This window comes from Bubalus kerabau, chromosome 22, assembly GCF_029407905.1.
Source record: "Bubalus kerabau isolate K-KA32 ecotype Philippines breed swamp buffalo chromosome 22, PCC_UOA_SB_1v2, whole genome shotgun sequence".
NCBI classification, from domain to species: domain Eukaryota; kingdom Metazoa; phylum Chordata; class Mammalia; order Artiodactyla; family Bovidae; genus Bubalus; species Bubalus kerabau.
Genome location: NC_073645.1, coordinates 52532460 through 52559159, shown reverse-complemented (window position 1 = coordinate 52559159; position 26700 = coordinate 52532460). Strand labels below are relative to the sequence as shown.

General features: G+C 47.1%; 1 protein-coding gene across 1 annotated transcript in view; it reads left to right on the top strand.

Moving 5' to 3' along the window:
• The first annotated feature begins 5565 nt into the window (after positions 1-5565).
• TCERG1L (transcription elongation regulator 1 like) overlaps positions 5566-26700 on the top strand; it is a 196235-nt gene continuing 175100 nt past the window's right edge. The window contains exons 1-3 of the mRNA XM_055560279.1: positions 5566-5910; positions 7966-8112; positions 8826-9006. Of these exons, the coding sequence (XP_055416254.1) occupies positions 5566-5910; positions 7966-8112; positions 8826-9006 (673 nt within the window). The remainder of the gene's footprint in view (positions 5911-7965; positions 8113-8825; positions 9007-26700) is intronic.

Sequence of the window (26700 nt, the reverse complement as noted above, 5' to 3'; positions counted from 1 at the left end):
CTCGGGGAGGACTCTGGGCCTGGCTGGGGTGGGGCTTCGGGGAGGATGCTGGGTCCAGTGGGGCGGGCCCTCGGGGAGGATTCTGGGCCCGGCTGGGGCGGGGCCTTGGGCAGGATGCTGGGCCTGAGGGGGGTGGGCCCTCGGGAGGGATGCTGGGTCCGGCTGGGGCGGGGCCTCAGGGAGGATGCTGGGTCCGGCTGGGGCGGGGCCTCGGGGAGGATGCTGGGCCCGCCCCCTTGCCCCCGTTGGCTCTCCGGCCGGGCACCTAGGATGAGCAGGGCTCACGTGTTGTTGTGGCTGCCTGTTTGGTGCTGTCATGTTGGCACCACCCCTTGGACTCTAAGCTTTGCGGGGGCCATCTCTCTCCCTCACGGTCATTCTCTAGAGCCCAGGGCCCAGGCTGCCGTGGCCTGGGTCCCAGGAAGTCGCCTCTCTGGCTGGACACCTCCCGGGGCCTGGCTGGCCCCTCGCCTCTCCACTCCCCCTGGCTGAGTGCCCTCAGGCAGGACCCGGCTGCGTGATTGTCGGTTGGACGGAACAGGGTCACATCTCTGACCTGTCTTTGCACCCGCTGGGGGCTCAGCAGTGACCTGGGCTGGACTTCACTCCAGCATGAGGAATCCTCTGGTCTAGTCCCTGGACGCTGGGAGCTTCTTACTAGGTATGGTGGAGGGAGGGGAGGATAGTGCTTAGCTCCTGCTGTCCAGGCCCCACTGAGCTGACTGGGGATCAGTGTGGACTTCAGAATGGCTGCGGAGGGTAGCAGCTGAGGGTACGGGGGAGTGGCGGGGGGCGGGGTCTGCCTTGTCCTGGGCATCCTGGGAGGAAAACCTCAAATATCCACTGGGGAGGTGACTGATTTCAAGGGCTCCACGTGCCCCACACAGCATCTATGCACCCCAGTCTTTGGGTGGGAAGTTAGGTGGGTAGCTGGGCAGTTCTTTATAACTACAAAATGGACAGGCCGCTGAGTGGGGTGCATTGCTGACCCACCCCTGTTGGGCAGACTCCCCTCCCCTCCTGCTTGTCCTCCACCAGCTGTCTGCTCTGCTGTGGATAACGGGGTTCCTCTAGGGATTTCCAACAATGTGGGGAACCCTTCATGCTGCAATGCTGAGTGAAAAATAAGGTTTGAACTATTTGTTATAAAATGCAATTTGACATAAAGTGTAATAAGATGCACTGTGTATAATAGACATAATTACGATAGAGATGAGTAGAAAAAAATACACTGCGGAGGGAGGTCAACAAAAGGTTCATTTTCCTTTTTCCCCATGTGGGTTTGATTCATGATGCTTTTCCGTATTTTCCAGATAGTCTGCAGTACCACATTTATAATAAAAAGCAGTGATAAAACCCTTTAACAAGCAAGCAGACTCATGCCCGTCCAGGTGGCTCTGTGCCCCTGCCTGCCTTTGGTCTTCTTCTGTGTTTCCCAGAGAGCACCATCTCCATCTTTGGCCCCTGGCAGCCTCCTCTCCTGCTCTGTGCTCGCCTGGGGTGACCCCATCCACACATCCTGTCTCAGAGGCCGAAGACAGCCGCCCCTCTCCACTCTTCTGCTAACTCAAGTTCTGTGTCTCCAGCCAAGGCTTTGTTCCTGACCCCAGACTGGAGCTTACAATCACAACAGATCCCAGGTGGATCTTTCCAGGTAGAATGATTTATCTTCAAGTTTTAAAAAATCTTTCTCTAGGTAAAATATAATAGACCTCCCCCCACTCCTCGCAAAAGAGAGAGAGACAGAAATATGAAGGTGCGTTCTCCAGGCCTGCAGAGTTACAAATAATCCCCAGGGGGACGGGGTGGAGGGGAGGGTGGAGAACTGAGCTGTAACCTTGGCAGCACCCTGCCCCACCCACCTGCAGGTGTAAGCCTCCCAAGCCGTCCTGCCTAGAGCAACCTTTCCTCTTGGATGCTCGTCCCTGGGAAAGGATGCTCAATTCAGACTCCTGAGTTGAGCAGAAGGTAGGAAAAGTACTCTTCCACCAGCCCCTTCTCACCCGCACTGAGCCAGGTATCAAACCACCAATGGTCCTGAAGATGCCAGCCCTGAGATGGTGGCTCACGTTCGTGGCTTCCATCCGGGCCTCGTCACATCACAGCTGACGAGCCTTCAGCAGGGAAGGACCTGGCAGGATTAGCATTTGTTTTGGAAAGATGTTCTGGCAGTGTGAGCAGGTGGGTGGGGCAGGGTGCCGCCAAGGTGACAGCTCAGTTCTCCACCCTCCCCTCCACCCCGTCCCCCTGGGGATTATTTGTAACTCTGCAGGCCTGGAGAACGCACCTTCATATTTCTGTCTCTCTCTCTTTTGCGAGGAGTCGGGGGAGGTCTATTATATTTTACTTAGAAAAAGATTTTTTAATAACTTGAAAATAAATCATTCTACAAGCTGCAAAATCTTACTCCACTGATTTCTCCCTAACACTCAACTGTTTTTTTCCCCTGCAAGGTAATAAGCAATTCAGAACTTATTAGCATATGAAGCTAATTCACACGTTTCTCATGGCATGGATCTCCTTTCTTCAGTCTGTCACAGATTAGCTGGAAATTTCTGCTGCTTCTGCCTGAATAATACAGACAGACTGAAGCTTGCTTTTATTGGTTAGGAGAACTTGAGACTAGACTGTGTGTAAAACCCTTTACGAGGAGAATTTCTCAATGATTTTTACAGGGAGAAATAGGGCCTGAGTTCATGGGGTGCTAGCCCAGGGCTGGCCCCCTGGGTCACTGACAGGGGTGCACAGGTCTACCTGGCCTCCACCTGAGCACCAGGACTTCACTGGCCGCTCAGATGGTAAAGAATCCACCTGCAATGCAGGACACCCAGGTTTGATCCCTGGATTGAGATGATCCCCTTGAGAAGGAAAAGGCTACCCACTACAGTATTCTTGCCTGGAGAATTCCATGGACAGAGGAGGCTGGTGGGCTACAGTCCTTGGGGTCGCAAAGAGTCAGATACGATGGGACAACTAACACTTTTGCTTTTTCACTTTTACTTGGCACGGAGCCTTCGCTCACAGACGGGTGGTGATTTCCAGTCCTGAAGGAGAACAGGGTTCCCTGCTTTACAAGAGTCCTCTTAAATACCCCTTGGAATGAGAGCGTCAGGGGGTGGCGGGGGGGCTTCTCCTGTCCATGAGGGTGTCTGGTTGTTCCTGGGTTGAGTTGGGGGGTGGTGTGGGGAAAATGTTGAGATGAATGTGATTGAAACAGGAGACGGAAGTAGGGGATAAGCCCATCTCCTGGCCCCTTGTCATATCAATTAATTAACGAATTTGTGGAAATCGCTCTGCACCCGTGTTGTCCTCTGCTGTGTCCCCAGAACCCAGCACACAGCATGGAGGGAAAGGGGCTCGAGCGCTGTGATAAACGAATACAGTCAAGCCCATGGCAGGAAGCAGTAGAGGAGTTTGGGCTACTTTAAGGTCCTTTGAGTGAACTTACTTGTGATTTCCCAGCTCTTGTTCAGAGCCGAGCAGCTGCCCAAGGCATCCTGTGCTCAAGGCACCAAAAAGCCAGGGAGGGAATAAATATCACCAGTTGACAAAAGCTAACTTTAGCAGAACCACTCCAAGGACAGCTGCATGGGAAGGGGTGGCACTCCCCCCAGAGTACCTGCTGAAGCACCCCCAGATCATGGCTAAGGCCTGCTTCCCAGAAGCGTGGGGTCTGTGCATGTGCTTTTTTGTTTTGCTGAGAGCAGCACGCAATCTGGGCACTGCCAGCCTCCAAACAGTGGAGAAAAGGTGGATAACTCCTATTCAAACAGGACCCTTCAAGGGGTCCACATTGGCCTGCCCCAAGTTGCCGGGCCCAATTCCTTAGCCTGGCTGTGGCCACCAAGATCAAGACACCTACCAGGGGTGCGCATGAATTAAAGGCTTACACTGAATAGTAACAGGCTCCTAATCTGCAGAGCTTTCTGATGGTAGGTGAGAAAAAACAAAATCTTGCCAGGCCTTTTGCATCAAAGACAGAAATCAACTTGCTAATTGAAAAATGGTTCGCATGGAGTAAAACCTGGAGATGCCAGCTATGTAAATTAGCATATGCCCTGATGGAAAAGAAACCATGCCAGGCCAGGAGGAAATTAAGCAAATTAGGAGAATGAGGAAACCACCCTGAAAGCAAATGGAAAGCACTCTGCGCGGTCAGCTTATCTCAGGAGGGGGGTCTGGGACCCGCCTGGAGGTGAGGACTGCTGGTGTTTGGAAAGTCTCAGGTGTGCCCGCGGGTGTACCTGGGTGGGTGCATGCGCTCCTGCTCAGGTCAGGGTGATCTCTTCATGCCAGCTCTGAAAAGCACACTTCATAATACCTCCCTCTGCTTCAGGCGGCAGGAAGGCCCTTCACCAAATGCTCCTGAGAAGCACTGGGCTTGCGCTGTGGCTGCGCTGAGGTTTCTCCGGCGCCCTAAGGAGTTCATTAGCACATGGAAGTCTCCATCCAGCTATCTGTGAGAGCTGCCCAGAGCTGGGCTGGGTCTCAGGGCCGGCATCACAGGGAGAGACCGCGCGGGACTCGGGTCTGCAGCAGGACGCAGGTCAGCAGGGGCGCGCGCCGCCTGGCGGAGACTGCGTGTGACCAGCGCTAAGCCAGGCTCCGCGGTGCAGGCCGAGCGAGGGTCCCCGCAGGAAGGGTGGTGGTCCTTGGCCCCAAGCAGCGCAGGGCTGCCCTGCGGAGGCCGCGTGCGGCGGGGAAAGGAGCCGCACAATTCTGGACCCAGTACAGTCCAGGGCCCGCTCACAACGGGCAATCCCAGCGACCACCGGACGTCCTGTGCAAAGGCCCGGAGGCGACCTGCCCGGAGAGAGGCACCTGGGTGCTGAGGCGCGGGGTAGGGGCCATTGGGCGGAGGGCGCGCTGAGGGCCTAGGAAAGTGTTTGGCAGATTCTCCAAAGAGGGGGTGTCATCTACCCGCCCCGGGTGGAAATTGGTGCCCGCTCGGCTTCGGAGGCTGCAGCCAGCGTCCCCTCGAGGCCCTCCGCGGTTGACCCCGATAAAACCAGGCAGAGAGCGGTCCGCGCCAGCGCCCCCAGCCCCGCCCGGCGGCGGGACGTGCCAGGCTCCAGCGCCGCCACCTTGGCCTCCGCTCGCTGCTGCTGGTGGACCCCGGCTCCGGGCCGGGCCGTGCGTGCCTTCCCCGCGTGCGCTCCGTCCGCGAGAGCCGGAGGCCTCCGGCGACCACATCTGAGCCCTGGGCGCGATCCGCGGGATCCCGGCCAGGCGCGCCCTCAGCGCCCCGCGCCCCCGCCCTCTCCCCGCCCCCTCTCCCCCTCCCCCGCCGCCGGCCTCGGGGGTTCAGGGGCGCGCGCCGGCCGGAGCCCGGGATCCGGAGACGCTGCGAGCCCGGCCCGGGGCCTGGGGGCGGCGGCGGCGCGGGGCGAAAGCGCTCGGAGAGGAGGGCGGCGGGCGGGAGGAGGGGCTCCCCGCGCGGGGCAGGGGCGGAGCGAGCGGCCGCGCCGCGGAACCAAGTGAGTTGGCTCCGGAGCCCGCGCCGCCGCCGGCCAGCACCTCGGGCGCCCGCCGCCCCCGCCGCCGCCGCCCGCGCCGGGATGTAGGATGCTGGTGGGCGCCAGGCTCCAGCGGCGGCGGCGGCAGCTGCAGCACCAGCCCCGCCGGCGGCAGCCTCTCCTCTGGCCGATGAATGCAGACCCGCCGCCGCCGCCGCCGCCCTGGGTTTGGATGGTGCCCGGCTCGGCCGGGCTGCTCCGGCTGGGCGCGGGGGTCGCGCCCCCGCCCGTGCTGCTCGCCTCGGCGCAGCCCCCCGCCGGTCCGCTGCTCCCAGGGCTGCCCGCCTGGCAAGCCCCTGGCGAGCCCCTGTTGCCGCTGCTGCCGCTGCCCTCTGCGCCAGACCACGCCGCCGCCGCCGCCGCCGCGCACCGCTACCCCGTGCTCAACGGGCAGGTAACGCGTCCCCCGCTCCGACCCGGGCTCGGGGTGGCCGGCGTCCCCCTGCCCCTGGGCGCCGCCCTTGCCCCCACTCCGGCGGCCCCGGCCCCTTGGCGCGCACTCCCTCCTCCCGCAGTGGTCCTCGGGCCGCCAGCCCATCAGGGCGCAGCCTGGCAGCCGTGCATGGACAACAAAGTTCACGCTCCGACGTCCCGTTCCGCCTCTGGCAGCTTTTGCAAGTCTTTCTCCCCGGTCTCTCGCTGGGCAGTTTGGAGACCCGCGCCTCAAAACCAGAGTCGGGACTGCCCGCCCCAACTTTGGCCCCTGCCGGGGTCGCTGTCCAGAGCGCGGTGCTGAAGTCGGCGCCTCGAAAGCCCAGCGCTGCCTCTGCGGACTGTGGCCGACTTAGCGGATAGAAGTTAATACTTTTACAGCCTCTGCCAGGCTTGAAAACCGAGCTGGGAATCAATAGCTATTTCTGATTCTGATCTAGTGTTTTTTTTTTTTTTTCATTTGAAAATAGACTCAGGACAATGCTTAAGAAAATTCAAACCAGTGGAAGCCTGCAGGAAAACCCTGGCTTTAAAACTGAGAAATGCTACTGGGTGATTTCCACTCCCACCCTAGCCTGCCTGAGTCCATTAGATTAGCTATTGTCATATTGCACTTTAGAGGAGTTTGGCGTTGCAAACCTGGAATTAAAAAGAGAAAGTGACTGTATCTTTGATTAATGGTGCAACGGAGTAGGACAAGCTGGTTTTGGCAAGATCCATTGTGTGCTATCTAACTATGCAGATGGATTTAAATCAGGGAATAATGTGTATTTTATTCCATTGATTATCATCCATAGCATATTCAAATGAGTGGATGACAGAATACACAACATCATTAATTTAATTCCAACATTATATTGTAAGCTTTTCTAAAAGATGTGGTTAACTCTTCCTAAATTGGTCTTTGGATATAATGATACATCACATATGTGGTAATGGATATGGTGTTTTGATGTGTGATGCAGTCATGTTCATGTTGTATATATTTTTTTAATAAGCATTGGTAGTTTTTCCTTTTCTTTCTTTCTTTCTTTTTTTTTTTTTTCTTTTTTTGCTATTTTCAAGGGGTTGTCATATCCCAGTACTACCACTAGAGGTATATAATGTCAAGGAACTACAATTTTTTTTTTTCTGTATAGAAAACTGCATTTTTTTTCTTGTGTAAATTTAAAACACAAAACCTCTCCCAAATGATATTAATCTTTAAAATATTGTGTGCTGCATATTTTCTGTTAAAAACAGTATTTATATTAGAAGAACATTTTCACATAACAGGAAATTCAAAAATGCTTTTATGATTTTAAAACAAATGCATATTGAAGCATTCCATATCATTGAACAATGAACCCATTCTCCACTGATAACGATTCAGTTAATTTAATTAGAGAGACTTTCTCCTAAACAGTCTGTCCCCTTTCAACATTTGCTGTCTTATTCTGTGCATTGGGACTTTTAGTTATGTGATAATCTCACTTACATTTTCTTTGCCTTGGAATCTATTTGCATTTGTGGATCTTGGAAAACTTTGAATCTTAACCTCTTATTTTGAAAATATTGCCAGTCCCTGTTTTTAAGGTGATGGGTATAACTAATATGAGATGTCGTATGGAAAAGAATATAATAAAATATAGCTCTCTGCTTGCTTATGAAAAAATTCAAGAATTATAAAAGGAATACCCAGCATGTCGCCTTTCCGCTGTGGCTGGTCTTGTTCTTGGGGCAGAACTCCATTTCTTACCGTGCTCTTGTGGATTTGTGCTTTAGAAGCTCTTCCCTAATGTTGAAGACTGCCGTGTTGTCAATGCATTGTGATGAGTCAGATACAGAAACTTTTATAAATTTTTAGAATTTTTGAATATTTGTGGGGTTTGGGGACTGGAAAGAGGAAATTTTTCTCATAACCAAATACATGCATTTTAAAATTCCCTTTTAAAGCAGCTACCCCAGCATCTTTTGGTACGAAGTAGTCGATTGATACAGGCTAATGAGCATGCCCTTCTCTTTCCTTGGGTTCCAGTGGCTTTTTGGTGGTCATTCCCCATCGATTGGACTTTCCCCCTCTTCCTCTGTGGAACTGGTGCCCATTTTTCCACATGTCTGCACTTCTGCTCTTCCACTTCCTGTTGGGAAAAGCTGGATAGACAAAAGAATCCCTAACTGTAAGGTAAAAATTCAGTTGGTTTGATTGGACAGATGGGCTACTTGTTACTAAGTTGTTGGGTATTCCCACGACAAAAACCATGGTATATTTCTAGTTTCTTATTTCAGTAGATCCACCATTAGGTCTAGAGAGAAACCTTTTCAGAATAAGACTGGCCTGTTCAAAAGCACCAGTAGATGGTGATGGTGGAGGATTTTGTTTTAGCTTAAAGTATTTGGATTCCACAGAAAAACAGAAAAGTTCTACTTCTGAATCAGAATCTATCTTTTGAATTTTTCAGTTTTTAAATTTGTACCCATTGATCAGAATCTAGCCTTAAACATATAACTCAAAAATACATTTGAAAAGCATTTTCCTTGCCACTATCACTTTGAGTGCTCATCTTTCTCATGGTTTATCCTGACTTTTGAATTCAAATATACTGGCCACACTTGGTTTACTTGAAAACCAAGGGAAAGTAGTGTGTGGCTTGTTCCCCCACATGCTGCTTGCGTCCATGAGGCGACTTGCTCTTCTGTTAACTGGCTGCTGGAATGAACTGACCAAGTGAATAGCTGAAGACCAGGCCCAGAGAGTGACTGATAACAAAACCCCAAGCATCAAGAGTACTTCTGAAGAGTCCCACCCATAGAATCTTCAGGATTCAGTGTTAGACAGGATAAGTATTTTACAGCCTTCATGGTCTTACATGTTATGCTTGCTTTCTCTTTGGACAGATCTTTTTAAATAATTCCTTTGCTCTGGACTCAACGTGGATATATCCTGAGGAATCAAGATTGTTTCACGGGCCCCAAAAGCCTCAGCTATTGACAAACCAAGTAGCCGTGTCTCTGTCCAGACCAGCTCCTGCCTCCAGGCCTCTGCCCACAGTGCTGATAGCTCCTCAGCCCCTGCCAGGTTGGTGCCCAAATGGCAGTGACAATGTGCGGTTGGTTTTGTGTTTGTTTGCTAGGTTTAGCTACAGACTAGTTCTAGGTATGAAAAACTATCTTTGTCATTTTAATGACATAATTCTTCCAGTAAAATATAATCCCTTTTCTGTGGTCAGGATTCCTTTTCATAAAGAAATTGAGTTTGGGTTTGATTATTCACTGTATTTTTGGAGAATGGAATCTGTTTTAAGGTGAAGAGATGCCTGAAACAATTTGCACAGAATCACATTTTTGGTGCTCTGTTTTTAGAATGGGACCAAATCCTCTGTGGATAGCTCTTAAGAGGGGCCCTAATTGATCAGGCAACTCTTTTTAAAAGTGTTTCTTATGTAGGAAAAGGTTCACGGCTCTGTGGTCCACAGGACACAGACACACGTAAGATTTGGGGGTGGGTGGGTGATACTGGCGATGGTTTATAAAAGTGTGCGGCTTGGGAGATGGATTCGGTTCTATCTTTGGAGTCTAGTGACCTGAGAGAACATTTGTCCTGGAACAGACTCCCATGAAATAATCTCCGGTTGAAAGATGATATAATAAACCTATATAGTAACAAGAGAATAAAATCATCTTATGAATTTTTAAGTTGATTTTAAAAATCACCTTAACATATGATCATATTACAAAAGCAAATGTTACCCATGCCACAATTATCTTGCAACACCTTCCATTACAGGATACTTTATGACTTCAGAATTTCATTATCTTCCTTGTAATTTCCTACCTACCAAGATTGTCTCAGTGTGTGGCTCTAAAATTTAGCAATAAGGACATGTACCTGTGGGTAGTTCATTGCTGGTTTGGGACATGTATTTGTTTTCCTCCCTCTTCTTCTGCCTCATGAGTCTAATTTGCTCTGGGCACTATTTATCAATAAGTCAGAAAGAACACTCAACGCCAGCAAGTCCCCTACAGGTGAGCAAGTTCAGTTCTAAGAGTGCATTCATAAGGCTGATTTATTCGTAAATCCAACAAATTTAGCCTAGGTACCCAGCTAACACCATGGGCTATATAGTACTGTGCTGTAATAGGTTTGTAATATTTTCACACAAATCATACATTAAAAAAAACAAACAGAAGAAGTAAAGAAAACATCTTTAATCTTGCAGTACAGTACGGTGAAAAGCACGGTCGTTCCGGTTGCCTCACCACTGCTTTTATTGTTGCTTCTGGACATCCTGGGCTTGAAAGAAAGACACTGTGCTCCTGTCGTCTACCCAGCACAGTGCCGCAAAGTCCACAAAAGCGCGGCCACTCGCAGAGGACACGTGCGTGTGGCAGCACCCGCCAGACACACGAGCTGACTTATCTGACTGGACATGCGAGTGCCCACGTCCACGTCTTTGGAAGTTCACAGCTGAAGGGACCTGTGGAGGGGCCTTACTGCATTTGTGTGTTCTCATGGGCTGAAGCTGTGATTCTTGACTGCAACGTGCCTCTGTCCCCGTCGTCATCTGTCACTGAGTTACTAGGGTCTGAGCAAGCATTGTACGAACATACATTTAGTTTACACTAAGGTGGTCACATTTCCTTTCTAATTGGATGGTGACAAGAGAGGATCTGAGAGTATGTAATATACAGGTATCCAGGGCTTCAGACGTCTCTTTGGGACTTGAAAGTAGGATCTTTTACTTTCCTAGTGCATTATCAGAGAAGGCAATGGCAACCCACTCCCGTGTTCTTGCCTGGAGAATCCCGGGGACGGGGGATCCTGTTGGGCTGCCGTCTGTGGGGTCGCACAGAGTCAGACACGATCGATGTGACTTAGCAGCAGCAGCAGTACATTATCAATGCTGTCACCAAAGTGATCAGCACATATAGTTTAAAAAATAGTGAAATCAGTTCATTGTTCGAACAAAACCTTTGAGTGAACTTTCCTCCTGTCGGCTCACTCTTGAATATCATACTGACATTTGCATTATACCTGAATTTTCTTAGAAAACCCATACTGTGGGAATGCTAAATATCTACTTAGTTGAAGAAGCTTCTGGCAAATTATCATAGCTTTTCTATCACAGGGTGTTTTTACTTGCCATTTTGTGGCACATATTTCATACTTGAAGCATATCCGTGTAAATTTTACCTCCTGACGTTTTGTAATGTGTGCTCAGTCATACAGTCATGTCCAATTCTTTGTCACCCCATGGACTTATGGTGACATGGACTCCAGTCACCCCATGTAGCCCAGCAGGCTCCTCTGTCCATGGAGTTTCCCAGGCAATAATACCGGAGTGAGTTGCCATTTCCTCCTCCAGGGGCTCTTCCTGACACAGGGATCACACCTGCGTCTCCTGCATGGGCAGGCAGATTCTTTACCACTGGCGCTACCTGGAAGCCCCTGACTTTTTTGGCTAAGCTATATTAAACGATGAAATAAAATAATCACTTCTTACTAACATGGTCGATTGTAGAGTAACTCCACCTCATCTTCCATTTCTCAGGTCTCTTCCTTTGATTCTTGGGCTGTTTTTTGGAATTATGAACCATAAGAATGTAATATGTCTTACATATCTTTTGGGGAATAATATATCTGTCATCAGAGCTATTTTACTAAGTCAAACGCTTTTGTTTTGAGATGGAAGTTTCTGAACTGATATATGGAAGTTTTGATTTTTTGATACATTTCAGAATTCTTAGAAATTAGTAATCTGGAAAACATGTGTTAAATGACCCTTAGTCCAAATAATGCATTTCTGTCCATGGGATTCTCCAGGCAAGAATACTAGAGTGGGTTGCCATGCCCTTCTCCAGGAGGTCTTCCTGACCCAGGGATCAAACTTAGGTCCCCTGTACTGCGGGCAGATTCTTTACCATTTGAGCCACCCAGGAAGCCCCAAAGAATACATTTAAGGGATTGTTTATATGTTACCTACTGCTTGACTGAGAACTTAGAAAGGGGAACAAGTAAAGTGGGAAGGTAGTTAAAAGATATATTGTTTCAATGTTATTATAATTTGTGAGAAAATATCAGATAGCCTCATTAAAACATTTTACATGTAAATTTTCAGGTATGTTATGGAAAGTTACTGTTTTAAATTTTATACTTGATATAAATTGATAAATTTATTATTTTGTTTTATATTAGATAAATTTATACATTTATAAATATCAGTTCGGTTCAGTCAGTCAGTCATGTCCAACTCTTTATGACCCCAAGGACTGCAGCATGCCAGGCTTCCCTGTCTATCACCAACTCCCAGAGTTTGCTCAAACCCATGTCCATCGAGTAGGTGATGACATCCAACCGTCTCATCTTCTGTCATCCCCTTCTCCTCCCGCCTTCAATCTTTCCCAGCATCAGGGTCTTTTCCAGCGAGTTAGTTCTTCACATCAGGTGGGCAAAGTATTGGAGTTTCAGCTTCAGCATCAGTCCTTCCAGTGAATATTCAGGACTGATGATTGGTTGGATCTCCTTGCAGGCCAAGGGACTCTCAAGAGTCTTCTCAAACACCACAGTTCAAAAGCCTCAATTCTTCAGTGCTCAGCTTTCTTTATGGTCCAATTCACATCATACATGACTACTGGAAAAACCATAGCCTTGACTAGATGGACCTTTGTTGGTAAAGTAATGTCTCTGCTTTTTAATACACTGTGTAGGTTGGTCATAACCTTTCTTCTAAAGAGCAAGCGTCTTTTAATTTCATAGCTGCAGTCACCATCTGCAGTGATTTTGGAGCCCAAAAAAAGTCTCTCACTATTTACACTGTTTACCATCTATTTGCCATGAAGTGATGGGACAGGATGCCATGATCTTAGTTTTCTGAATGTTGGGTTTTAACCCAACTTTTTCACTCTCCTCTTTCACTTTCATCAAGAGGCTCTTTAGTTCTTCTTCACTTTCTGCCATAAGGGTGGTGTTATCTGCATATCTGAGGTTATTGATATTTCTCCAGGCAATCTTGATTCCAGCTTGTGCTTCATCCATCACAGTATTTCGCATAATGTGCTCTGCAGATAAGCAGGGGGACAATATACAGCCTTGACATGCTCCTTTCCCAATTTGGAACCAGTCTGTTGTTCCATGTCTGGTTCTAACTGTTGCTTCTTGACCTGCATACAGATTTCTCAGGAGGCAGGTATATCATATTACATATAGTATATTCATATGTAATTAACATATGAATATATTATATAAGTGATATCTTAAGTTGATCTGCTTATAAATTATGTTCAGAGTAAATGGCCTTAGGATCATAGATATATTTTATTAATGCACTTTAAATTCATCAAAGAAGTGCTATTAGAACTCCAGGAGAACCAGGAGAGAGTCAGACCTGCCTTGTTTGAAACGGGGCTAGCAGGCCCAGTGCATTTTCCTTTCTTGGGTAGATAGTGCCTTTGTGTAATGATCAGTCTTGACAATGGCAGGATGTGCCATGAGCTCAAACGCTGTGACCCTCAGAAGCGGCTTTTTCTGAATGAGCATGTGGTTTGTTGAAGTGAGTTAGAGGTTGGGGTGGGTAGGGATGTCGTGACCTCTGAGAATCCCATTGATATCACCTTCTGCTGGTCTGTGCTTGGTTAAGCAGTAACTGTACCACCACAGGGTCTTACATAATATTGGCACAACTTGATCAAATTGGGGTAAATCCTCTAAAATTGAATGCGTAATTTGAAGGAGTTCATTTTTATGTATATACTAAACTGATATATTGAGAATAAAGATGGTGATTTGTTGTTAGACGCAGACCTGAAGAGAGCCTGTTGGCCCCTGAGAAGCGTAGAGTGGAGGTCAGTCGTGTTCCTGTCTGCTCATCAGAGGCGCCTCCTTTCCTGCCAGTGATGTAGGCATGGACACTGCAAGATGCCCTCACGGCTCACGCTCTCCCAGGGCACGTGCAGTCGGTAGATGACCGCCCGGTGCTTCGGTCCTGGGGCTCTCTGCAGACATGCGCAGAGAGTCTCAGGAGGTGATCAGGGAAGGTCTCTGCGGGAGGAGCAGGGGTGACGATGTGCCGAAACACACGGAGATCAGAGAACTTGATGGAGGCGGGAGTGGAGCAGGCAGCGTCATGCAACCCCCAGGAAACGTTTCATCGGGTGAGAAGCCTCAGGAGGGGAGCGGTGGCGTGGGGGCAGCGGTGGCCCAGCTCAGGGCCTCTCCTTGTAAGAGGAATCCTAGTATCAGGCAGGACTTGCTGAGTCCTGGGCCCTCTCCAGGGTGTCGGGGTTTTCCACCCTTCCTCGGCTCTGGAGCTGTGGTTTCTCCAGGCAAGTGTGAATCCATCCTCAGGAAGCAGAGCAGACAAAGAGAAGGCGGCACGTCCCTACTGAAAAATAAATGCCAGTGTGCCAGCGTACCAACGTATGCAATGCTCCAACTGTATTAGAAACCAAAGTCTCCAGTGAATGGGTTAGTGGCTTTTTAAGGGATAATCCCTCATCACGGTGTGAATGGACTGCACTGAGAAGCACGCTAGGCCTCAGAGGTCGATGCAGGAGGGTGAGGTTGCCTGGGGCCGGCACAGGCACGCCCTTCTTTCTGAAGGTCTCTGCGCTTTGGGGGCAGCCTCATCCTGTGTCTTTTCTGCCAGCATCTCCCTTCTCCCATGCAGCACCGGGGCCCTCTTCATCCCAGGGAGGAATGGACTTGCATCGCTTCTGAGGATGTGAGGTTTATCACAGCTGGAGATGGGAGCAGGACCAGCATGGAAATGGTCCTTTCCGAAGAGTTTCTGCTCTTCATGTCTAAAAATAGGACTTCAGAGTCTTTCGAGCTATTCAGAAATACACCAACTCAGACTCAGCATATCAAGCTGGAGAATGATAAACTCAGCTTCTGTGCAGTAAAGACACAAGACATGATACTTTGCTGGAAACTGGAGATTTGTCTAAAAGTTGTCTATATCACACTGCCCTTCGGCTTGAGATCAAAGGGCCTGATTCTACCAATATCTTCCCGGGGTAAAAAATACTGACTGTGACTTTCAAAGAAGACTAGAGAGAGGGAGCGAAAATGGGAGATGTGGTAGAGCCCTGGAAACTACTGTGCTTCAGGAAAGATGCATTTACTCAAAACATACAGAAGGAAAACAGATCTGGGAAAAGGCTGCTGCACAGGAACTTGTAAACATTTTGTATAAATCAGTGCTTGGTTTAGCTTAATAAGAAGAAAAGAATGGTTTAACAAAGCAATAAAAGAAAAATCAACAGGGAGCTGGTGGAGGCATGAAGTCGCATGGAAAGGTGGTTTGGATCAGGTGGCAGAAGATGGCATGAAAGGCTTCTTCAGCACGCTTAGCTACAACAGTAAACAGAGGTGGGGTCATGACAAGGTGATGTGTGAGACAGAAAGCAAACGGCACATCAATATTGATTTGAACTCCTTTAAACACGAATCTAACGCGGCAGATGTGTTAGTGTGGCCAAACCGGGGACCTGGCTCACTGTGTCTCGCTGAAGCTTATGAGTGGAGAGCCGTTGCCTGCAGGATACAGCTTCAGGTCAGGGTGCAGCGAGAGATGTGATCACATCAGGGTGCAGCGAGAGATGTGATCAGATCAGGGTGCAGCGTGAGATGTGACCCCCTGGTGGGGAAAGCCTTAGGGAGTTAGGAGGGGGAAAAGTTTGTGATCAAAGAAACAAATGCCCAACAAGAAGTCATCCATACATGTCAGCAAGGAAGAGACATCCTCAAGCCACTGATGGGTTGCCTTCTTCTCTTCTAAATTCTTGCCTCAAGCTCTACTTCGTCTCACATTAATGATGCCGCCATTCCACGTTTCTAGGTTATCTTGCTCATCAGTGTTTTCCTTAGCTTTCTAATTTATTTTTTAGTTGGAGGAAAGTCGCTTTAAACTATCATGCTGTTTTCTGCCATTACAGCAATTCGAATCGGTTGCAGTCGTTTTAAGTTTAGGTCTGTTGTTTAAAGGTACAGTTCCTGCTTTTGCCTTTTAAAGGTGGATACTTATATTATACTTCTGCTGCTGCTAAGTCGCTTTGGTCGTGTCCGACTCTGTGCGACCCCATGGACTGCAGCTCACCAGGCTCCTCTGTCCATGGGATTTTCCAGGCAAGAGTACTGGAGTGGGGCGCCATTGCCTTCTCCGATATTATATGTCAGCATACTTATATTTGACTTCCTGTTTTTGTATTTTTTCTGTCATGTTATTATTCCTGTTTCTCGTGGTCTTTTGTTATTCCTTTATTTTAGTCTGTTTTTATTCTTTTGCTGTGCCTTGTATGTTTTGTTTGGTTTCGTTTATTTGTGTTTTACACGGTGATTTGGAATCTGTTCCTACTGATTCTATTTTGTTAAGCAATTAACAGTAAGATTTAGGGAAAAAAACAGGTTAACTCTCTGTTTCCTCTAATTTTCAAATCATGACAATGCTATCCCTTTAGAATATTTTATAGAGTATGAAAATTTGGGAAAACTTTATATCATAAAAATTTATTTTTTTCTCTTAAGTTTCCTCTAACTGACAAATTAACCTAAAGCAACAGCTAAAAATGGGGTGGTGACAGGTTCCAAAATATCTGTAATTGTCAACAATTTTTTTCAATCATTTAGAATATATGTAAATATTTGTTAATTTGGTTAAGAAGTGAGTGAAAAATTCTGAGAAGTTTTTTCTCCCCAAACTAAAGCTGAGAAAAATAACTATAATCTCAATACATAACCTCAAATTATGTTGGTAAAATTGGGAAGAGGAGAAGTGAGAAATGTGACGATACAAAGTATTTAAAAATCCCTCAAATAGAATAAAAGAAGCTGAAACACTAGGAAACTCTCTGCATTGGAAGCCAGATAACAAGGTTATCCAAGACTGACCCAGGCCAAGGACTCCTGCCCTTTAGCCGACCTCACACATATAAGTGAAAGCGGCAGCCATCTGCCCCCGGAGCAGGGCGGGCGTGGAGAGTGACCTTTTGTGTCGTGCAGGAATATGGGGATCCCTGAAAGTTGAGGAGGCACAAATATTAAGACGTAGACACCCCAGAACTCACTCTAAGAAAAAGACGTTGTTAAGGGGCCTGTGGGGCATGGCAGGTGATTGTGGCAAAAAGCACTCAAGCAGGTCAACTCCCAGCGGCACCGACACGCTTGCTCACCAGCGCCCGGGCAGAGGACAGGTGTGCCTGCTTCCAGGGGGAAATCCTATTTACTTCATTCTCTGCTGTTCTGCTCATGCCATCTGCGTGCTGATTCACCCAGTCGTGTCCAGTTCTTCATGACCCCATGGACCGTGGCCCGCCAGGCTCCTCTGTCCATGGGATTCTCCAGGCAAGAATACTGGAGTGGGTCCCCACGCCCTCCTCCGGGGACCTTTCCAATCCAGGGATCAAACCTGCGTCTCTGCTGCATTGCTGGCAGGCTCTTTACCACTAGCGCCACCTGTGAAAATACGTGACGTCTGGCTTTGAACAAAAAGCCTACGAGACACACAAAGCAGGAAATGAAAGCAACGGTCAACAGACAAGATAAACAGTAGAACCAGATCCTAAGATGACATATTTTGAAACTGTCAGTCAGGGACTTTGAAATAACTATGATTCATATATTTATGAGTCTAATGGAAAAGGATGGCAACATGGATGAAAAATAGAGAATTTCATCACAGTAACGGAAAATATGAAAAAGCAAAAGGAAAATACTTGACAAAAATAAAACATGGTATCATAAATGCAGAATTATTGTGGTGACTCATGAGCAGAGAATAGCAAGGAAAGATGAGGAGGCTTCTTAAGTAGACAATGCAAGGAAATAGAAAAAAGAACAATAGAATGGGAAACACTAGAGATCTCTTCAAGAAAATTGGAGGTACTAAGGGAACATTTCTGGAGAAGGCAATGGCACCCCACTCCAGTACTCTTGCCTGGAAAATCCCATGGATGGAGGAGCCTGGTGGGCTGCAGTCCATGGGGTCACTAAGAGTCAAACACGACTGAACGACTTCACTTTCACTTTTCACTTTCACGCATTGGAGAAGGAAATGGCAACCCACTCCAGTGTTCTTGCCTGGAGAATCCCAGGGACGGGGGAGCCTGGTGGGCTGCCATCTATGGGGTCGCACAGAGTCAGACACGACTGAAGCAACTTAGCAGCAGCAGCAGCAAGGGAACATTTCATGCAAAGATGGGCACAATAAAGGACAGAAATGGTATGGACCTAACAGAAGCTGAAGAGATTAAGAAGAGCAGGCAAAAATACACAGAAGAACTGTACAGAAAGTCCTAATGACCTGGGTAAACTTCGTGCCCACTTTGTGTCTTAATATTTGTGCCCCCTCAACTTTCAGTGATGGTCACTCACCTAGAGACAGACATCCTGAAGTGTGAAGTCAAGTGGGCCTTAGGAAGGATTGCTACAATTCTAGCTCAGCTATTTCAAATCCTAAAAGCTGATGCTGTCAAAGTGCTGCACTCAATATGCCAACAAACTTGGAAAACTCATCAGTGGCCACAGGCCTGGAAAAGGTCAGTTTTTATTCCAATCCCAAAGAAAGGCAATGCCAAAGAATGTTCAAATTACCATACAATTGCACTCATTTCACATGCTAGCAAAATTATGCTCACAATCCTGCAAGCTAGGCATTAACAGTATGTGAATCGAGAACTTCCAGATGTTCAAGCTGGATTTAGAAAAGGCAGAGAAACCAGAGATCAAATTGCCAACATCCATTGGATAATAGAAAAAGAAGGAATTTCAGAAAAAAAAATCTACTTCTGCTTCATTGACTATGCTATAGCCTTTGACTGTATGGATCACAGCAAACAATGGAAAATTCTTAAAGAGACGGGAATACCAGACTACATTATCTGCCTCCTGAGAAACCTGTATGCAGGTCAAGAAGCAACAGTCAGAACTGGACATGGAACAATGGACTGGTTCAAAATTGGGAAAGCAGTACGTCAAGGTTGCATATTGTCACCGTGCTTATTTAACTTAAATGCAGAGTACATCATGAGAAACGCTGGGCTGGATAACTCACAAGCTGGAATCAAGATTATTGGGAGAAATATCGACACCCTCAGATATGCAGATGACACCACCCTTATGGCAGAAAGTGAAGAGGAACTAAAGAGCCTCTTGATGAAGGTGAAAGAAGAGAGTCAAACGTTGGCTTAAAACTCAACATCCAAAAAACTAAAGTCATGGCGTCTGGTCCCACCACTTCATGGCAAATACATGAGGAAAACGTGGAAACAGTGACAGATCATTTTCTTGGGCTGCAAAATCACTGAGGGTGGTGACTGCAGCCATGATATTAAAGGCACTTGCTCCTTGGAGGAAAAGCTAAGACAAACCCAGACAGCATATTAAAAAGCAGAGGCATTACTTTGCCAACAGAGGTCCATCTAGTCAAAGCTATGGTTTTCCCAGTAGTCACGTATGGACGTGAAAGTTGGACCGTAAAGAAGGTTGAGGGCCAAGAAATTGATATTTTTGAAGTGTGGTGCTGGAGAAGACTCTCGAGAGTCTCTTTGACAAGACGGAGATCAAACCAGTCAATCCTAAAAGAAATCAGTCCTGAATGTTCATTGGAAGGACAGATGCTGAAATTGAAACTCCAATACTTTGGCCACCTGATGTGAAGAATTGACTCATCAGAAAGACCCTGATGCTGGGAAAGATCGAAGGCAAGAGAAGAGGATGACAGAGGAAGAGATGGTTGGATGGCATCACCGACTCAATGGACATGAATGTGAGGAACCTGCAGGAAACAGTGAAGGACAGGGAAGCCCAGCGTGATGCTGGTCACGGGTTTGCAGATATTCGGACATGACTTAGGACTGAACAACAACAACATAATTCCAGGACTTGGTTTCACAAGTGAATTCTACCAAACACTTAGAGAAGAGCTAACACCTGTCTTTCTGAAACTATCCCAAAAAATTTGCACAGGAAGGAGCATTTCCAAACTCATTCTGTGGGGCCATTATTACCCTGACACTGAAAGCAAACAAAGATTTCACACACAAACAAATTACAGGCCAGCATCACTGATGAACATAGAGTAAAAATCCTCAACAAAATACTAGCAAACCAGCTCCAGCAATACATTAGAAGGATCATACACCACGATCTATTCACTGAAGGACTGATGCTGGAGGCTCCGGTCCTTTGGCCACCTGATGTGAAGAGCTGACTCATTGGAAATGACCCTGATGCCAGGAAAGATTGAAGACAGAAGGAGAAGGGAACGACAGAGGATGAGATGGTTGGATGGCATCACCGGCTCGATGGACATGAGTTTGAGCAAGCTCCGGGAGTTGGTGATACGGGGGGGCCTGGCGTGCTGCAGTCCATGGGGTCACAGAGAGTTGGACGCAACTGAGCGACTGAATTAAGAAGAGGAAAAGACCATACTCCAAAAGCTGTAAGATGCTAATGAAAGAAACTGAAGACGACAGAAGCAGGTGGAAAGGTCTGCCATGCTCTCGGCTGGAAGAGTCAGTGTTGTTCAGAGGGCCATCCTACCCATGGAAATCTACAGGTTCAGCGCAGTCTCTGTCAAATCACCAGTGGCGTTTTCCACAGAACTGAAAGAAGAAATTTAAAAATTTGTACAGAAATGCAAAAGACTGCACATACCCAAAACAATCTTGAGAAAGAAGAACAGAGCCTCCTCAGGCAGGTTTATTCTGAGGCATTTTATTCTTTTTGTTGTGATGGTAAGTGAGATTGTTCTCTTGATTTCTCTTTATGATTAAATATTTAAATGTAAGGTTGGACACCCTAAAAGCCTTAGTTTAAAACATAGGCAGAACACTCTTGGACACAAATCACAGCACCATCTTTTCTGATGTACTTCCTAGAGTAATGAAAATAAAAACAAATCTAAATAAATGGAATCTAATTAAACTTAAGAACTTTTGCACAGCAAAGGAAACCATAAATCAAGCAAAAAGACAGCTCTCAGAATGGGAGCAAATATTCACAAACAAAACAACTGACATGGGATTAGTCTCTAAAATATACAAATAGGTCATGCACTTCAGTATAAAAAATTACCCAATCAAAACTCGGCAGAAGATCTAAATAAACATTTTTCTAAAGAAGACCTACAGATTGCCAAAAAGAACATGAAAAGATGCTCAACATCACTAATTATTAGAGAAATGCAAATCAAAACTTCAATGAGGTAGCACCTCACACTGGTCAAAATCTATAAACAATGAATATGGAGAAGAGGGAACCTTCCTACACTGTTGGTGGGAATGTAAATTTGTCCAGCCACTATGGAGAACAGAATGGAGGGTCCTTTAAAAACTAAAAATAGAACTACCTATGACCCAACAGACCCACTCCTGGGTGTAAATCCAGAGAAAACCATAATTCAAAAAGAGCCATGCACCCCAATGTTCATTGCAGTGTTATTTACAATAGCCAGGACATGGAAGAAACCTAGATGTCCATCAGCAGAGGAATGCAAAGAAAAGATACGGTGCATAAGTACAGTGGGCTATTACTTAGCCATAAAAAGGAACAGAATAATACCATTTGCAGCAACATGGGTAGACCCAGAGACTTACAGTGAGAGAAGTAAGCCAGACACAGAAAGACAGATATCACATGACATCACTTACATGTGGACTCTAAGGAAAGGGTACAAATGAACTTCTTTACAAAACAGAAGTGGAGTCAGAGGTATAGAATGTAAAATTATGGTTACCAGGGGATAAAGGAGGGAGAGACAAATTGGGAGATTGGGATTGACATACACACACTGCTGCTGCTGCTGCTGCTAAGTCACTTCAGTCGTGTCCGACTCTGTGCGACTCCATAGACGGCAGCCCACCAGGCTCCCCCGTCCCTGGGATTCTCCAGGCAAGAGCACTGGAGTGGGTTGCCATTTCCTTCTCCAATGCATGAAAGTGAAAAGTGAAAGTGAAGTCACTCAGTCGTGTCCGACTCCTAGTGACCCCATGGACTGCAGCCCACCAGGCTCCTCCATCGATGGGATTTTCCAGGCAAGAGTATTGGAGTGGGTTGCCATTACTATCTGTAAAATAAATAATTCAGTTCAATTCAGTTCAGTCGCTCAGTCGTGTCCGACTCTTTTCGACCCCATGAATCGCAGCACGCCAGGCCTCCCTGTCCATCACCAACTCCCAGAGTTCACTCAGACTCATGTCCATCAAGTCAGTGATGCCATCCGGCCATCTCATCCTCTGTCATCCTCTTCTTCTCCTGCCCCCAATCCCTCCCAGCATCAGAGTCTTTTCCAATGGGTCAACTCTTCGCATGACGTGGCCAAGGTACTGGAGTTTCAGCTTTAGCATCATTCCTTCCAACGAAATCCCAGGGCTGATCTCCTTCAGGATGGACTGGTTGGATCTCCTTGCAGTCCAAGGGACTCTCAAGAGTCTTCTCCAACACCACAGTTCAAAAGCATCACTTCTTCGGTGCTCAGCTTTCTGCACAGTCCAACTCTCACATCCATACATGACCACAGGAAAAACCATAGCCTTGACTAGACGGACCTTTGGACCTACTGTATAGTATAGGGGGCTTCCCAGGTGGCAATAGTGGTAAAGAACCCATTTGCCAGTGTCGGAGACATAAGAGACATGGGTTCGATCCCTGGGTCAGAAGATCCCCTGGAGGAGGGCATGGTGACCCACTCCAGTATTCTTGCCTGGACAATCCCATGGACAGAGGAACATGGTGGGCTATAGTCCACAGGGTCACAAAGAGTCGGACACGACTGAAGCAACTTAACACACACACATGCATGTACGCATAGCACAGGGAACTCTATTCAACACTTTATAACGACCTATTTGGGGAAAGAATCTAAAAGATAGAGTGGATATTGTTGCTGTTTGGTCGCTAAATTGTGTCCGACTCTTTTGAGACCCCAAGGACTGGAGTTCTCCAGGCTTCTCTGTCAGTGGGATTTCCCAGGCAAGAATTCTGGATGTGAAACTCAATCATGTCCGACTCTTTGTGACCCCATGAACTATACAGACCATGGAATTCTCCAGGCCAGAATTCTGGAATGAGTTGTATTTTCCTTCTCCACGGGATCTTCCCAGCCCAGGGACTGAGCCCATGTCCCCCGCTTAGCAGGCAGATTCTTCACCACTGAGCAACGTGGGAAGCCCAGAATAGACCCATGTGTGTCTATAACTGACTCACTTCACTGCACGTGCATGCTCAGTCACTTCAGTCATGTCCAGCTCTCCATGACTGCAGCCCGCCAGGCTCCTCTGTTCATGGGATTCTCCAGGCAAGAGTACTGGAATGAGTTGCCACGCCCTCCTCCAGGGAATCTTTCCAACTGCACCAGAAACCCAACATTGTAAGTCAGCTGTGCTCCAAGGAAGTTTTTTTTTTTAAATTAATATAATTTCACTCAGTGATTCTCCTATGGCAAGTTAAATAAAGAACAAATATGTAGTCAATATATAGCAACAAAAGGAAAAAAAAACCACAACTGCCCATGACTAAAATAACTGGTTAAGTCAGTTACCATGTATCAATAAAAATGAGCACTCTTCAACCATTAGTAGAAGTGATTTGGAAGATGAATCAGACAAAAGAAAAAGTTTTTTATTAATTTTTAGAAGCAGATTGCAACCTCTGTGAGCCAGATGATGCCAGTTTTGAGAGCAGTGCACACACGTCCTCATTCACACACGTGCTGATAAAGGACGGAAGGAAACATCAGAAAATGTAAGGGTTATTACTGGATGTTGGGATGAGGGGCCACTTTTATTTCCAATGATGTAGTTTCTTTCATTTCCCATTTGCAATGAGCATGTATTACTTATGTAATACAGAATGCCATAAAATGCATGAAAATACTCCTTTCTTCTTTGTGTTGTTAAAAACGAGAACATTACATGCTGCTTGAGCCTCCCATTGGCTGTATCACTCTGATGGAACCATAATGGAGTCACATCCATCTGTTCCACAGAGAAATAGCCTGATATAAACCCAAAGCTTGATTGGTTTTTAACCACTCATTATATCTGGGGGCCCTGATGCTGGGAAAGCGTGAAGGCAAAAGGAGAAGGGAGCGACAGAGGATGAGGTGGTTGGATGGCATCACCGACTCGATGGACAAGAGTTTGAGCAAGCTCCGGGAGGTGGTGGAGGATAGGGAAGCCTGGTGGGCTGCAGTCCATGGGGTCACAAAGAGTTGGACATAACTTAGCGATGAACAGCAACAAAAACATGTCTGGGGAAGGAGGGCTTCTCCATCTTGTAGCCACAGGGTCAGATGTCTGGAAGAACCTCAGGAAGAGGTCTTTTGTTTCCTCCTTGGAGCTGCCCTAGGGAGCCTCAGGGCCCAGTGCAGGTGAGCACTGACTTTCCCTGAACACTGTGTCCACACAGAGCAGCCGTCCTGGACCGTCTGGTCTGCCTTCGCCTAAAACTGTGCGTCCGGATGCCAGTGATGGGTGGACGTGGAGGAGTAAACAGAAACAGACTGGCCACACGTACTCAAGAATCAGCTCGACTTACTAGGAAATCAAACCACGATGTCACTGCTGTCCCTCTGCCTCAGCTCTCAAACTGGGGGCACCCCGAGCCCAGCGATTTCTGGAGGAAAAGGGATAAACAGATCATCTTTCAGGTTCCCAATTTTACTTAGAAAGTTGGGGGAGACACACTGCTTTCCTGTCACAGAAATCAGATATTTCAATAGAAGATAAAAAGGCATTTGACTCTTAGAGGTAACAGGAAGCCCTCATGGACACCTCAGGCCTGCACTCCCCAGTTTGGGATCTGTCCCCCAGCCAGCTAATGTATTCACACCTTCCTCTGGCTGCTGAGAAATCGATGGAGAGAATGCAAGAAGTACCGTGGATTATGCCATCTGGGAGAAATCAGAATACTTGCAAGTGAGAAACATTAATCCAAAGCTGTCTCCTAATAAGTGCTTTTGTTGTTTCTGTTTAGTCACTCAGTCGTGTCTGACTCTCTGCAACCCCATGGATTGTAGCCCGCCAGGCTCCTCTGTCCATGGGATTCTCCGGGCAAGAATGCTGGAGTGGGCTGCCATTGCCTTCTCCGCGCTTCTTGCCTGGAATCACTCCGCAGCTGTGTGACTTTGGGAGGTTATTTATCCTCTCTGTGCCTCAGCTTTCTCACCTGTAAAGTGCAGTTATTTCAAGAGTTCGCTGCATTATCGTTGTAGTGTTAGTGATCCACACAAGTGGCTGATGTCCTCAGTGCATCTCTGATGCCAGCTCCATCCCCACGGCTCTGCAGAGATGTTCCCTACATGATGCGTCTCCAGACAGGATGGAGGCAGGTGCCTTCTTGGCAGTAATCAAGCGTGGTCACTTTATCTTTTCTAGACTGTACTTCAAGGGCCCATCGGTATGAAAATTGGCTGTGCCCCCAGATCAAGTGGTAAATTATTCAGACATCAACTAAAATTGAGAGATGGCCAAGATAATGAAAAAACTAGATGAGATTTGTGCTTATCAATGTGACTCGTATTGTTTTAAAGAACTAGAAATTTATGTCCTGGTGATCGTTTTTCCCTGAATCCATTGGTGACATTTCACAAAGTAATGAATGACTTTGTCGAAACATGCCAGTGTAAGTAACAGACGTGATACTGAATTGTGGCGTCAGCGCTGAAACGCCACAAACAAAGGATGGAGGGAACGCCAGGGTGTATGTTACCCGTGTGTTTCTAAACGAAGCATGATTATTACCTTACCTTCCTGTCATTGCAAGCTTCTAGATGCCAGTACCCATTCTAAAGCAGTATTCTCCATTGGAAATGCAGTGAGAACCACAGATGGAAACTAAAAATTTCTGGTACTCATATTTTAAAAAGTATCAGTTCAGTTCAGTTCGGTCACTTGGTCATGTCCACTGACTCTTCGTAAGACTCCATGGACTGCAGCACGCCAGGCTTCTCTGTCCATCACCAACTCCTGGAGCTTACTCAAACTTATGCCTATCGAGTCAGTGATGCCTTCCAACCACCTCATCCTCTGTTGTCCCCTTCACCTCCTGCCTTCAATCCATCCCAGCATCAGGGTCATTTCCAATGAGTCAGTTCTTCACATCAGGTGGCCAAGGATTGGAGTTTCAGCATCAGTCCTTCCAAAGAATATTCAAGACTGATTTCCTTTAGGATTGACTGGTTGGATCTCCTTGCAATCCAAGGGACTCTCAAGAGCCTTCTCCAACACCACAGTTCAAAAGCAGCAATTCTTCAGTGCTCGTTTTTCTTTAAAAAGTATAACAAGATGTAAAATTCAGTCAGTTCAGTTCAGTCGCTCAGTCATATCCAACTCTTTGTGACCCAACAGACTGCAGCACACCAGGCCTCCCTGTCCATCACCAACTCCCACAGCTTGCTCACACTCATGTCCATAGAGTCAGTGATGCCATCCAACCATCTCATCCTCTGTCGCCCCCTTCTCCTCCTGCCTTCAATCTTTCCCAGCATCAGGATCTTTTCAAATGAGTCAGTTCTTTGCATCAGGTGGCCAAAGGATTGGAGTTTCAGCTTCAGCATCAGTCCTTCCAATGCATATTCAGGACTGATTTCCTTTAGAATGGACTGGTTGGATCTCCTTGCAGTCCAAGTGACTCTCAAGAGTCTTCTCCAACACCGCAATTCAAAAGCATCAATTCTTTGACATTCAGCTTTCTTTATAGTACAACTCTCACATCCAAACATGACTATTGGAAAACCATAGCTTTGACTAGATGGACCTTTGTTGGCAAAGTAGT